Source organism: Diadema setosum, chromosome 16, assembly GCF_964275005.1.
Source record: "Diadema setosum chromosome 16, eeDiaSeto1, whole genome shotgun sequence".
NCBI classification, from domain to species: Eukaryota; Metazoa; Echinodermata; class Echinoidea; order Diadematoida; family Diadematidae; genus Diadema; species Diadema setosum.
The window spans coordinates 23,728,373-23,739,855 of NC_092700.1; the positions used below are offsets into that span (position 1 = coordinate 23,728,373).

Below are 11,483 nucleotides of genomic sequence, written 5' to 3' on the forward strand. Positions count from 1 at the left end.
TCACTTCCCTCGCTTGCCGAAGCCCCATGTTTTAGGGTTATGGAAGGAGAAGGACGAGACGGTAGTGAAAAGTTCTTTCGGTGGTGGCAGGTCGTTGTCGTCATCGTCCCCATCCAGTTTGATGTTGGTCCACGTCTCCTGTTTGGGCGCGTCACTGTTGTCACTCTCGCTCTCCAGTTCGTCCGATTCGCTGAGGTCGGCCCTGTCGAAGGCGGCATTGTCGAAATGGAATTCGGCATTGCTGTTGGCATTCGGCAGCGGAAAGGGGCCGGAGTTCAGGCGTTTCTCGATGGCAGCCAGACTGGGCCGGCTGTTCCGCTTCTGATACATGCCACCGGAAACGGCGTCACCGTTTTGGGTGGGCGAGTGGTTGTAGCCAGCGGATTGCTCGATGTAGGACGAGGCACCACCGATAGTGGACTGCAAACGGGGGCGGGCCGGGGTCGTCTGTGCGCCGATGTGTAATATTCGCTTGATTTCTTGGTATTATCAGAGACAGAATAAAACGAAAATCGCTCGTTACTCTCATTAGCAGCAACTAATTTGGAAATAAAGAATGGTGTCTTTGTCATGAAAGAATGATAAGCAAATTCAATTTTGATGAAGTGTTGTTTTTTTTTTTAAACATATGTTTAAGTTATGCTTGACGCCCTAACCCTTCGGGATGAAAGAACCACAATTCCATATTTGCAAATGCATTTACTAGACTAGAGTTGTACAGCAACGCGGGTGAAATTATTCGACAAGCACTGAAAATTTAGTTAAAAATCTGGGCATAGCTACTTATGTCATAAGTGCTTGAGTTATGCGATATGAATTTTTCATCATTATTTCCAATCCTGCAGAACCATAGCAATTTCAAAGCTAACCCACTTATTGCTTTTGTTTTTTTTTTTGCAGTCCTCATTTGAAAATTTACTGCTGTTTAAAATTGCTACTCATTATAATAATACATCGTATGGCATAAATGGTCAAAATATGTGGAGGTTAATTTGAACACAGTAGAATAATGATTCCTTCTTTTAAAGTGTCTATATAAGGCACGAGAAACTCGCAAACACACTTCAACTAGGTAAGTAAAAGCATACCGGCGCATGGACTACTTTATAAATAGATTCAACAAGTGCTAATCGAAAACGTGAACTGTAGCTGCACTTTGGTGAAAAGTGGGCATGCAAAATGGGCTTGTAGCCTTTCATGGGAGAGGTATTTCAAACCTGATCCATGCATAGCGCTCACTAGACAAATAACGGCATGTAAAATATTGTGACCAGTTCATCCGCCCAGTCTTTTTTTTTAATTCAATTTCGAATTTGTTTGCAAAGACGTAAAGATTCCACACAACATCCCTCTGTTGTCTGTAATTACATCGAACACAGATTGAGTGCTTTGAGAGAAATAAATCATACCTGTCATTATAGAAAAAAAAATAGTTTATATTCAAAATAGGAAATCGTTATGACAATGATACACTCAAAAAAAAAAATATCAGTAAGCAGTTTGAGGTAAGGTCGGAACGACATTATCTTTCATCAAAAACTACAACAGTAAATAATGAAGCTTGTCATGCGATTGGTGGTTGTAACACTTTCTCGTCTTTATCAAGAAAATGTGATGCACCCGGATGATTGACATGATTAAACAACAACGTAATTTGAAGAGTAAGCGCCTCGTCTAAATTCTAGCATTATCAGTGACGCCAGTAAACTCGTTATAAGCCCTGGTCACACTGGCAAAAGATCTAAGGGAAGTTTGGCGGGGTGGGGGAAATACATGTATTCCTAGTTTGGAAGTTTCGCGAGAAGTTTCTAAAGAAGTTCCATGGGGAGCTTGCGATCATACCGGCAAAAGATCGAGATCTTAAAGAATCGACATCTTAAAGATCGAGATCTTAAAGATCGCGATCGTAAACTTCGCGATCTATTGCTAGTGTGATCGCGGCTATAAAGTGTACCCTCCTCGGTAAAGACCAATCCGGCTTCCAAACCAGAGCGATCGCATCGTGACTCACCCTGCGCTCCGACCACGGTCCCGAATCGCACGTCTTTGGCTACCTTGTCCGCCAGCTTGTTCTCCAGCTTCCTGAACTGCGACTCCTTGCCAGCCCTGGCCCCCACGGCTAGTGAAACCTCAAGGTCTGAGTTATCGGGAATGTTAAGAATGGTTGTATCTAGCTCACCTGTTGACAATAAAAAGAAAAGGAAAGAAAATGAGTTCATCCATGCAGAGAATTCAAAATCATTTACCAAAATCTCAGTCATGCATTTCATACCTATTGGTGTATAAAGGAAAACGCGGAATTAATTCTTAATCATTTCTGTTTCGCAGTCGAGATACTGAATGTGATGTATTTAGAATTGAGTGGTACATGGTTGACTTGCATGGGAGTAAAGGAGCTGGGAAGAAAAGAAAACAAAGATAAAAACAAAGACAATTTATGGACATGGACGCGCTAATACCTTACACAAAAATTGGGGAGATGCTGTATTTTTCTCGTTACATTTATGACATATGGGAATTGTGTGAACAACTTCACTACATGAAAAGACAAATTTCGATTGTAACGTAGAGTGACAAAATCATATTGGCCTAGTTCGTAAAATATTGCGTGTAATTAACGTATTATTTGCAATGGTGACCATGATAACTCTGATGTAAAGCAGCTTATAGGATAATCATGGAAATCTTTGACAGTAACTTGTTGATAGAAGGCGACAGATCAATCAAATCGTTTGTGTAGGTTTTTCTGATTTGGATGAGAATCTTGTTAGAGAGAGAGAGAAAAAAAAGAATTACAGAAATGATTTGTTTTCTTTTCCTAGTGTGATTTTTGATCCTCCCCATTCTGCTATATTCCAGATGACAAAAAACAAAGAAACCGCAGTCATGGCTTTGTTCAAAACTGTTCCTTGGTACACGAACAAAGGAGATACCAGGGATATCATTAGCATACGTGGCCGATACGCTTCACTGACCAAAGTTGACTGCGTTCCCCTGCAGGTAGACTTCCTCATCCATGCGTATTAAGTCGATGGGTCCTGACACCAGATCGATGCCAATGAGATTCAGAACGATGGAATTGGTGCGGAGGCTGGAGGGAAGTCTAATTTTGTGCGGCAGCTGGTAATTGCGTACGAGATCCGTCAATCGCATTCTCTTTAATTTTCGAACTGCACACAGTGGAAAGAGTCAAAGACACAAAGAAACAAAGATGTCTTTTGATGGGTATTCAGGAAATAATCATTCCAGGAATATCGATGGTTACCCGTGTTTTTCCTTCTCCAAATAAAATTCATACTACAGCACACACGGCCATCTTTGAATATCTTAACAATACGTCAAAAAAGGCTTTGAATGTTTAACAATTAAAGGAAAAAAGGTCCTTATTCACTATCAGGAACTGCATAATACTTGTATAGGCAGTGGTTCGATTAATGCAATCAAGAGGAGACTCCATATGAATGCGCGTGTGAATACTTTCAGATTTCGGATTCAGAGCTTTCATTGTTTTTTGTTGGTGTATACTGACAAATTAACATTACTTGGAAAATTAACGTTTCATGCATTTCCGCAAAAAAGGTGCAATAGTATCAAATGCAGATGTCAAGAACGAACTTATATAAATGCATTATAATAGACATCCGAAATGAGTTATATCTGGATGAATAGAAGCATAGCAGATTTTTTTTTTCTTCGTTAGAAAACAGACGCTGTTCAAGAACTTAGATGTAACAATTTCATACTATCGCTCTTCAAGTAGCACAATTTTACGAATTCGTGCATGTTCCGCATCTTTTTTAAAGACTAACGCCGCTCTATAGCAAACATTATGATTTTAATTTGAAAGTTGGCTAAAATCACTATGATATATACATTACATAATATAGACGATGACATTCAATAAGTAACGCGTATCGATGAGGATAAGAATGCGTGAAACTTTGGTACAACTTGCAAACATCAGACTGAACATTTTTGATGTAATATATATACAAAATGTATATACATACATCTTTTGGTATCAATAATTTTCATTATTTTAGCCTCAGTTTTCTGCCACAAAATGATATGTATTACGCAACCTTTAAAAATACACTGAATGCTTGAAGCCGCAGGCAACTTGGAGACGTCTATAAAAGTACTAATAAGTACACTAACAATCTCTCCCATCACATGCATGCACACACAGAAACTTCAATGCCGCGTTTGATAAATCACTTGCATAGTTTTGGTTAGCAATAACCACCATTTGATGCTCCTTTTTTTTAAATTCACTTCACAGGCTGCTTACATGTTCCTCTGAGGGAGCCAGACTTGGCAGGTAGGATCTCGAATTGCAGCGGGAAGTCGAGCGGGATGCTGATCTCACGACCCTTGGCGTCGCGGGCGATGACGCGCTTCTGCGTGTGGAGGCGAGCAATCCTGATAATCTGTGGCGTGACATAAGGAGCTATGGTTATGAAATTAAATCAGACTTACCATTAACGCATAATTGTATAGTTATTGTGATCAGTATTATCATTTTTACCATTTCCATCGTTATCGTTATTATGAACTTCATCATTAAAATGATTTCTCTGCCATCTTCATTTCAAATGAAACCCCATGACTCCACGACCAGATAAACGAAAATGGGGCACGTTAGTTAAACATGAATGATAGGAAATTTCTGATCATGTAACATTAATTTGCAGTTTGTCGTGCGACATGTTGCCTATGATCTTCTAGATTCCAATTATCCAATTTCGCAAATTTTTCATCACTATACAATGTTGTTGCATCCGTTTAATTTGAAACTTCTGCGAAGTTACGTTCAGGTCTTCTCGACCATGTCGACGAAGATGTATATCAGTATGCATATGAGCAAACATTAGCAATATGCATTTTTGTTCATATACGTGTGTAGGGCCTATACATTAAAAAAATTATGCTTATTTCCGTATTTGGTTAACTGTAAATGGCAAAGTAAGATTGTCATAATTATATTTGTGCGTCTGTGTGTCTTTGTCTTTGTCAGTGTCTGTTTCTGTGTATCTTCGTATTTGTGTGTAACAGTGCTTCGTACAACGCATAGCGAGTTGAATAGATTGGTTTTCTCCGTTTGTTCACATATTCATATTATTTCCTTTTTGTTAACTCAACCGAGTTGTGATTTTGATGTTTTCTCATGAATTTTTTTCTAAATTAAAAGTTCGAAGCATAAGCCTCGGTACATAACAATATTTATTTACGATATTCTTTTCTGATGGAGTTATCCCTTTTTGCACTGAAACTAGAATGTAAAAAATCATAAGTTTTATTATAGGTGTAATACTTTTAGCCATTGACCCATTTTATTTGTCTAATGCTAGATTTCTCCGTTTCCTATATACCATGATGTTTGTGGAAGTATGAATGAAATGTATCCATAATTATATTTCAAAACTGTTAGCAGCAGCTTTGACACAAATAGAATGCTTATGAGTGCAGCAATTCATTTAATCTGATAATCTACTAACAACAGATGCCATGAAGTTTAAAATTTCCGTTTGTTTTCCATGTAGTATACGAAGGGCGATCAATGCATTTAAATAAATCTGTATTGTCTGTCACAAATGTACACACTAGTAGAAATGTATATGTACTGCATGAATGGTTGTTTTAATGTGTATGTACACAGGTGGACCAGATTAATGGAGAACATTCTATATGATATAGATATAGTACATACAGGCTGACCAGATCAGTGGAGAATTTTCTAGGTGGTGTACAATGTAACTACAGTACATGCATGTGACAGGAAAATACATTATAGCTCACTCAATCTAGAATGAGTTAACCCATTCCAGAAAATTCTAGGAAGTGCTTACATATTTGGCTGAGTGAGGCACTGTCCCTGTAGCCCAATGTGATTGGTAGTCAATTTTGGCAATAAGGATGTTATGCACATAGTTAGGCAGTGAGTCACTCAGGATTCCTGGAACTTGGACTTGCTAGAATAGTCAAGTGTGTAGCCCCAGGTTGGAGAAAATTACAGAATGTACTAGAAAGGGGTGAATGGATAGTATACAAGCCGGAGAAGTTCTGAGGTAGGCAGAGTACCCAACACCTCTGCTCTGAGAGTTACGTCACTTCTGGCTCTGAAGCGACTTGTTATAGTCAGTCCTGTGTTACCTGCTGACCTGCTATATACAAACTGTGTTTGTGGAGATAAGGCCTGGGAGACATTTTGCCTGCAGAGAATTAATTTGCCTACATTGGAGATAGACTCCATATTTTAGTGTCAACGGACATTATTACGGCAAAGCTGTGACGGGCTGGATTCCTTGCTGGACATTATTAAGTGAATCATCATTCAACGCATCAACTGGACGTGGTCGTCATAACGTTTGGATTCTGCACGTTTCGCCGTGGACATATATCGTGGATTTTATCCCGGATCTATAACGTGGATTATTGTAACCAGTGCCTCTGGATTTACGTCGGAGGAATCATTCATCAGTGCATCAAGGATCATTCATCTGTTCATCGAACATCGCATCTGGACACTTCAAGGACTGTGATTTAAGATTAAGCTGTAGGACCTAATGCATGTAAGTGATTCCATACCGATTTATAATTGTTTTATTGATCATTATTGTACCGATGCGAAGCCGATTACCAGTCTGTACCCACAATATCACTGTTAATAAACCGCCTGAACATCAATTGATTGTTTCTTTTGTGCGATCATTCTCAGAGTGATTTTGGTCGTAACATGTCAAAACACCATTTCTAAAACGTGGCATTCCTGTATATAACGCGCCAATTTAAGAAATCCAAACCTGATTTGTTATCTATTATTTTGAAGCTTTAAATCCCCTCCTCTACTATGGAAAGCTAACTAAAAACCTCTCTGTTTGGAAGTTTTGTGATGCAGAGTCGCATGTGTGTTAGTGCACTTAAAACACACTTACACACACACACACATTTTTTTTTTTCATGTGACACTTGACATTTTCTCTCCTTTAACTTCGACAATGTGATGATAGGATCGAGGCATTCTCGCAGTTGACAATACGACTGCATTATTCCTCATGGCTGCACATCTATTCATCTGCCAACAGATAAACATGCATATTTCTTTTTCAGTGCTGTTCACCAGTAATATTTTCAACAAACAGACTGGAATTTTCCTTTCCTTTTCCACTTACACAATACACCCACAAAAATATTTTCAGATGGGACAGCCAAAAAAGAATGATGGTTTCTATGAAAATGTCCCCACGCCCCCCCCCCCCCCAAAAAAAAAAAAATTAAGAGATGAAAAGAGAAAAGAAAGAAGCTTTCATAAGCCATAGCATCTCATTTTATCGATTGGAATGTAGATGAATGTTCATAGATACTCGGGTCTAGGGCATCAATGGGAAAGTACCCCCAACCCTACCCCTGACCCCAACCCTAATCCTAATCCTAACCCTAAACCTAACCCTAATCTTTACTCTAACCTTATCACTAACAAGTATTTAGCCGAGGGAGGGGGTAATTGCCTCTGGGAGGGGGGGGGGGGGGAGGTAATAGACCAGTTCGTAATTCCACTTTGCGCATGAGCAGAAAATAGGTCATTTGTACCAACAGGCATTTTGGTTTGTAAATTCACTGAGATAAGCATCTGTGATGCGATGATTATTCATGTGATTCTTATCTAAATGGTGCTTGCCAGCACATTCACCTGACCGCAAGAATGGAAATATTTAGGAAATAGGCTGTTATTGCATTCAGTACAAAACAATGAAATAGATGGCTGCTAAATTGTCAACTGATGGAGTATTCTGATCACCTGCTCCAAACGCAACTCATTCTTTGTTTGAACATGAATTCCATAAATTGTTATGCATTATGCCGCTTTGAAAAACAAGTGAAGTGCCTAACCAACTTTAGGGCTTTTTACACTTGTGTTTCTTAACCCCGGACTTTCTCTGACCCAGGACTATCGTTAGTCCCGTACCAATTTTTTCAGCTTTTTACACTCGCCAATTAGTCCCGTACTATCTCTTGTCCGGGGCTAAGGAGAAAACTGACCTTTTTACACTCGTCTTTCTTAGCCCCGGACTTTCCAAACCACATGAATATTCATAATTACGCTGTGTACTGTACACGTACACGCACGCACCGGCAGCACTTGATTACCTCGTTTCTGATTGGTCAGTGAGGGTCGCACTTCGTCTCCGTCGCTTAGCCCAGGATTATTTTTTCGTTCTGTTTACACTCACTTGCTTGGCACCGCAATTGCGGTGCTAGCACCGCAATTGCGGTGCTAACCCCTGCTATTTTGCAGGGCCAGATAGTACCGTACTATCGGTGGGGCTAGCCCACTTTGGCAAAAACGAGTGTAAACAGAAAGTGGGCTAAGGATAGTCCCGTACTATCGGTGGGGCTAAGGCCCCCCCTTAGCCCCACCGATAGTCCGGGGCTAAGCAAAAATTTACAAGTGTAAAAAGCCCTTAAGAAAGGTCATCTGTACCAAAATGTGTACATGAGCTAATTACGAACTGGCTTATTGCCCTTATATACGAGAAACTCACCTGTCCTTGGCTGAGTGAATCTTCTTCTCTCAGCGAGCAGTGTCCCTGTTTCACCATGGCCACTACAGGCATCTTATTAAAATCTAAAAGTTCGGAGACCGTATAGGTCTCTTCCGACCACTCGACAGTTCTCCCGATATCCATTTTCGACGATCGTCTGTTAGAACCCAATATCTTGCTTCACAGATCGGCAAATCTGAGCTCCAAGGTAAGCGTTTTCGTCACCTTATATTTATTTCTCTCGTTTTTTTTTTATGCAGTTGATTCGTTCACCTTACTGAAACATTAACCTATACAATAAAGTGACCAATTCGAATTCCAGAGCCATTTTCGAGTACGTAGATGTTGACGACTTGCGTCTCCATGGTCGCAGTTACGTAATGACAATGCTTGGAAGAACTGTGGAATGACACAGAAATATAAAAGAGAAGTTTGTAATGTATCCTGAGTAAAGCTTTAATATGCAGCAAACAAGAGAACTTTGATAAATGTCACCGGTTACAAGCTTCCTTCATGGGGTTAGAAATCAATGAGGCAATACTTGAACGCTTTCTTCATGGTAGACTATACATTTTCTTCTTTCTTTCTTTCATTTCATTAATTCCTCTTCTAAAGTTCGAAACAAAATACAATTACATATGTGCATTGTCCTAAAGAGTTAAACTGTTAAAAACAACATAACTATACACAAACTACAAGGAGCAGAAAAAAAAAAGACAATCTCATGTAACACTACAGCATGGTTATTGACATTAATGATAGCATATTCTTAAAAAAGGAAGCGCATTTCAATAATAATGTATATTAAATCGAATTTTGATTGAACAAGGAAGCATGGTACGGTGTACTAACACCAATTTGTATTATGCGTTCATGTTTTGAGGAGAATAGACTCTGCGTGCATGGATAATCCGTGTTGCATGTATATTTTCCAACTTTGATTTACAATGCATCTTTTGTGTTCCCGTGATAGATGGCATTCATCAAAAGATGGGATATAATCCAGCGAATACATCACGGTCAATCAGTCGAGATCAAAGGTCAAAAGCAAAATTCATCCGGAAGAGACAAATATCATTATATTTGAGGAGCCCGTTTATTCCGTTGTATAGGCAATGTCTGCACTGAAGCCTCAATACTCAGTTCAAGGTATGTTACGTGCGTTTACTGTGGGCACTGTCATTACACGAATCGTACAGTGTGGCAAGTCTACATAGCTTTCTTGCCGGAGCGTGACGGGCGAACCCACGGAGTCTATTCACGGAAATATTTTTCGGGTAACCAAACAATATAGAAGAAAGAAAGAATGAAAATAATAAACGAACAACAAAACAGAGTCGAGTCCTGGTGACACTGAGCGTTCCGGATACCATAAAATTGGTACAGGGTACACGTCATACTGTTCAGCAATGGGCGTGGATCGCCTCGTTTGTAAAACTGAAATGCATGCAGTGATCTTTAACAGATCCGTACCGTTTCCATAACCACGTGACAGTATGCTCCATTTTTTTTCTCATTTCATTTTATTTCAATCAGGTTTATTCACAATACTGCCATGGCAGCCAAGTGGCTGAATTGCGGAGTGACATACACTTGCATGTACAACAAAATATGAAATGCCATTATCGGATGAAAACAATACATAATAATCATATACACACAAACATATTATATTCATGATTATTTGATAAAACTGTGAAAAATAATAAGACACGTAGGCCTATAGTCGTGCTTGAAAGTGTGCATGTGCATGAGATTAATAGGCACGACATGAGTGTGTATATAACAAGGTCGGGAGCCATATTTCACAGCGCTGCTCCATGACCGAAAGCTTTTTTAGTCATCCTTAGAAATGCGATTTATTTCCAAACTGAATTACACTGCAGCCAAATACTGAGTATGGGAAACTGACGTTAAATTTTACAGATAGAATTAAATAAAGCAAACAGATTAATAGAATTCACATCAAAGAGAAAATTTAGCACAATTAAACACTATCAAATATGCATGATGAAAAGTCAAGGACTTGTGTGAAACACACTGTGAAACACAGTGTGAGCACATTGCGAACACAGTGTCAAATCTCTTCACGTTGCTAAATTTGAGCGTTTGAACCTTTTAATTACATTATGAATCATCATTCACAGTGTGAAACAGAATATTAATATGTGAATACACTTTGAAAAACCACACTCTATTGTTAAATCAGCATCACACTGTTAAATTCGGAGCGTTTCCACATAGCAGACTACGAGTGGACACACTGTGATCGTTCCAGCAGGGATACACACTGTCTTTATATCGTGTACAATCGAGCGAATTCACTGTATAGGCGTTTTAGTGGTAGATGATCAGTTTAGTGGTAGATGATTCATTTTAATATAGTTCATTTATTTCCATCAAAGAAGAAAAAGAAAAAATGATTCAAAGCGGTACAAATTGTCAATTTGACTTTCATTCATCTAATAAAACAGTTCGTTTAATACAATATAAAGTATATGCATGAATGATAAAATATTATTTAAAAAAAAGAAACAATGCACATTTTGTCATGGTAACAAAAAAATGTAAGTAATCATAACGACGGAAAAGAGTGTCCCACTAAAAGAAACCAAGCTTGTAGGACGTGGAACACTGGAATGAAAACAACGACAGCACCAATATACAAATGAAATTAATCTATATGTCATTGTACATATGTTCATTATGATGTTGATAATACAAACATACTATTAACAATATTTACTATGATTCTAGAATACACATACATATAAATATATCATGATATAGCAAAATTTGACACAGACACTATTTGGCCGTGCATACCAGGAAAATGTGACCAAAAGAGAAGATACGTTGTGAATACAATGTTATTCTCTTTAAGAGTTGCAACATGATTGGAATGATCTACAGGCCTACTAGCGTGTAAAAAAAAAAGAT

General features: G+C 38.7%; 1 protein-coding gene across 1 annotated transcript; it reads right to left on the bottom strand.

The window, feature by feature from the left end:
* LOC140240287 (uncharacterized) lies at positions 1-8,699 on the bottom strand. Its single transcript, XM_072320071.1, has 5 exons — positions 8,544-8,699; positions 4,292-4,430; positions 2,976-3,170; positions 2,012-2,179; positions 1-479 (listed from the first exon to the last, which is right to left on the bottom strand). Exons 1-5 carry the CDS (start codon positions 8,685-8,687, stop codon positions 1-3), a joined length of 1,125 nt encoding a protein of 374 aa, XP_072176172.1. The 5' UTR covers positions 8,688-8,699.
* Positions 8,700-11,483: the final 2,784 nt, after the last annotated feature.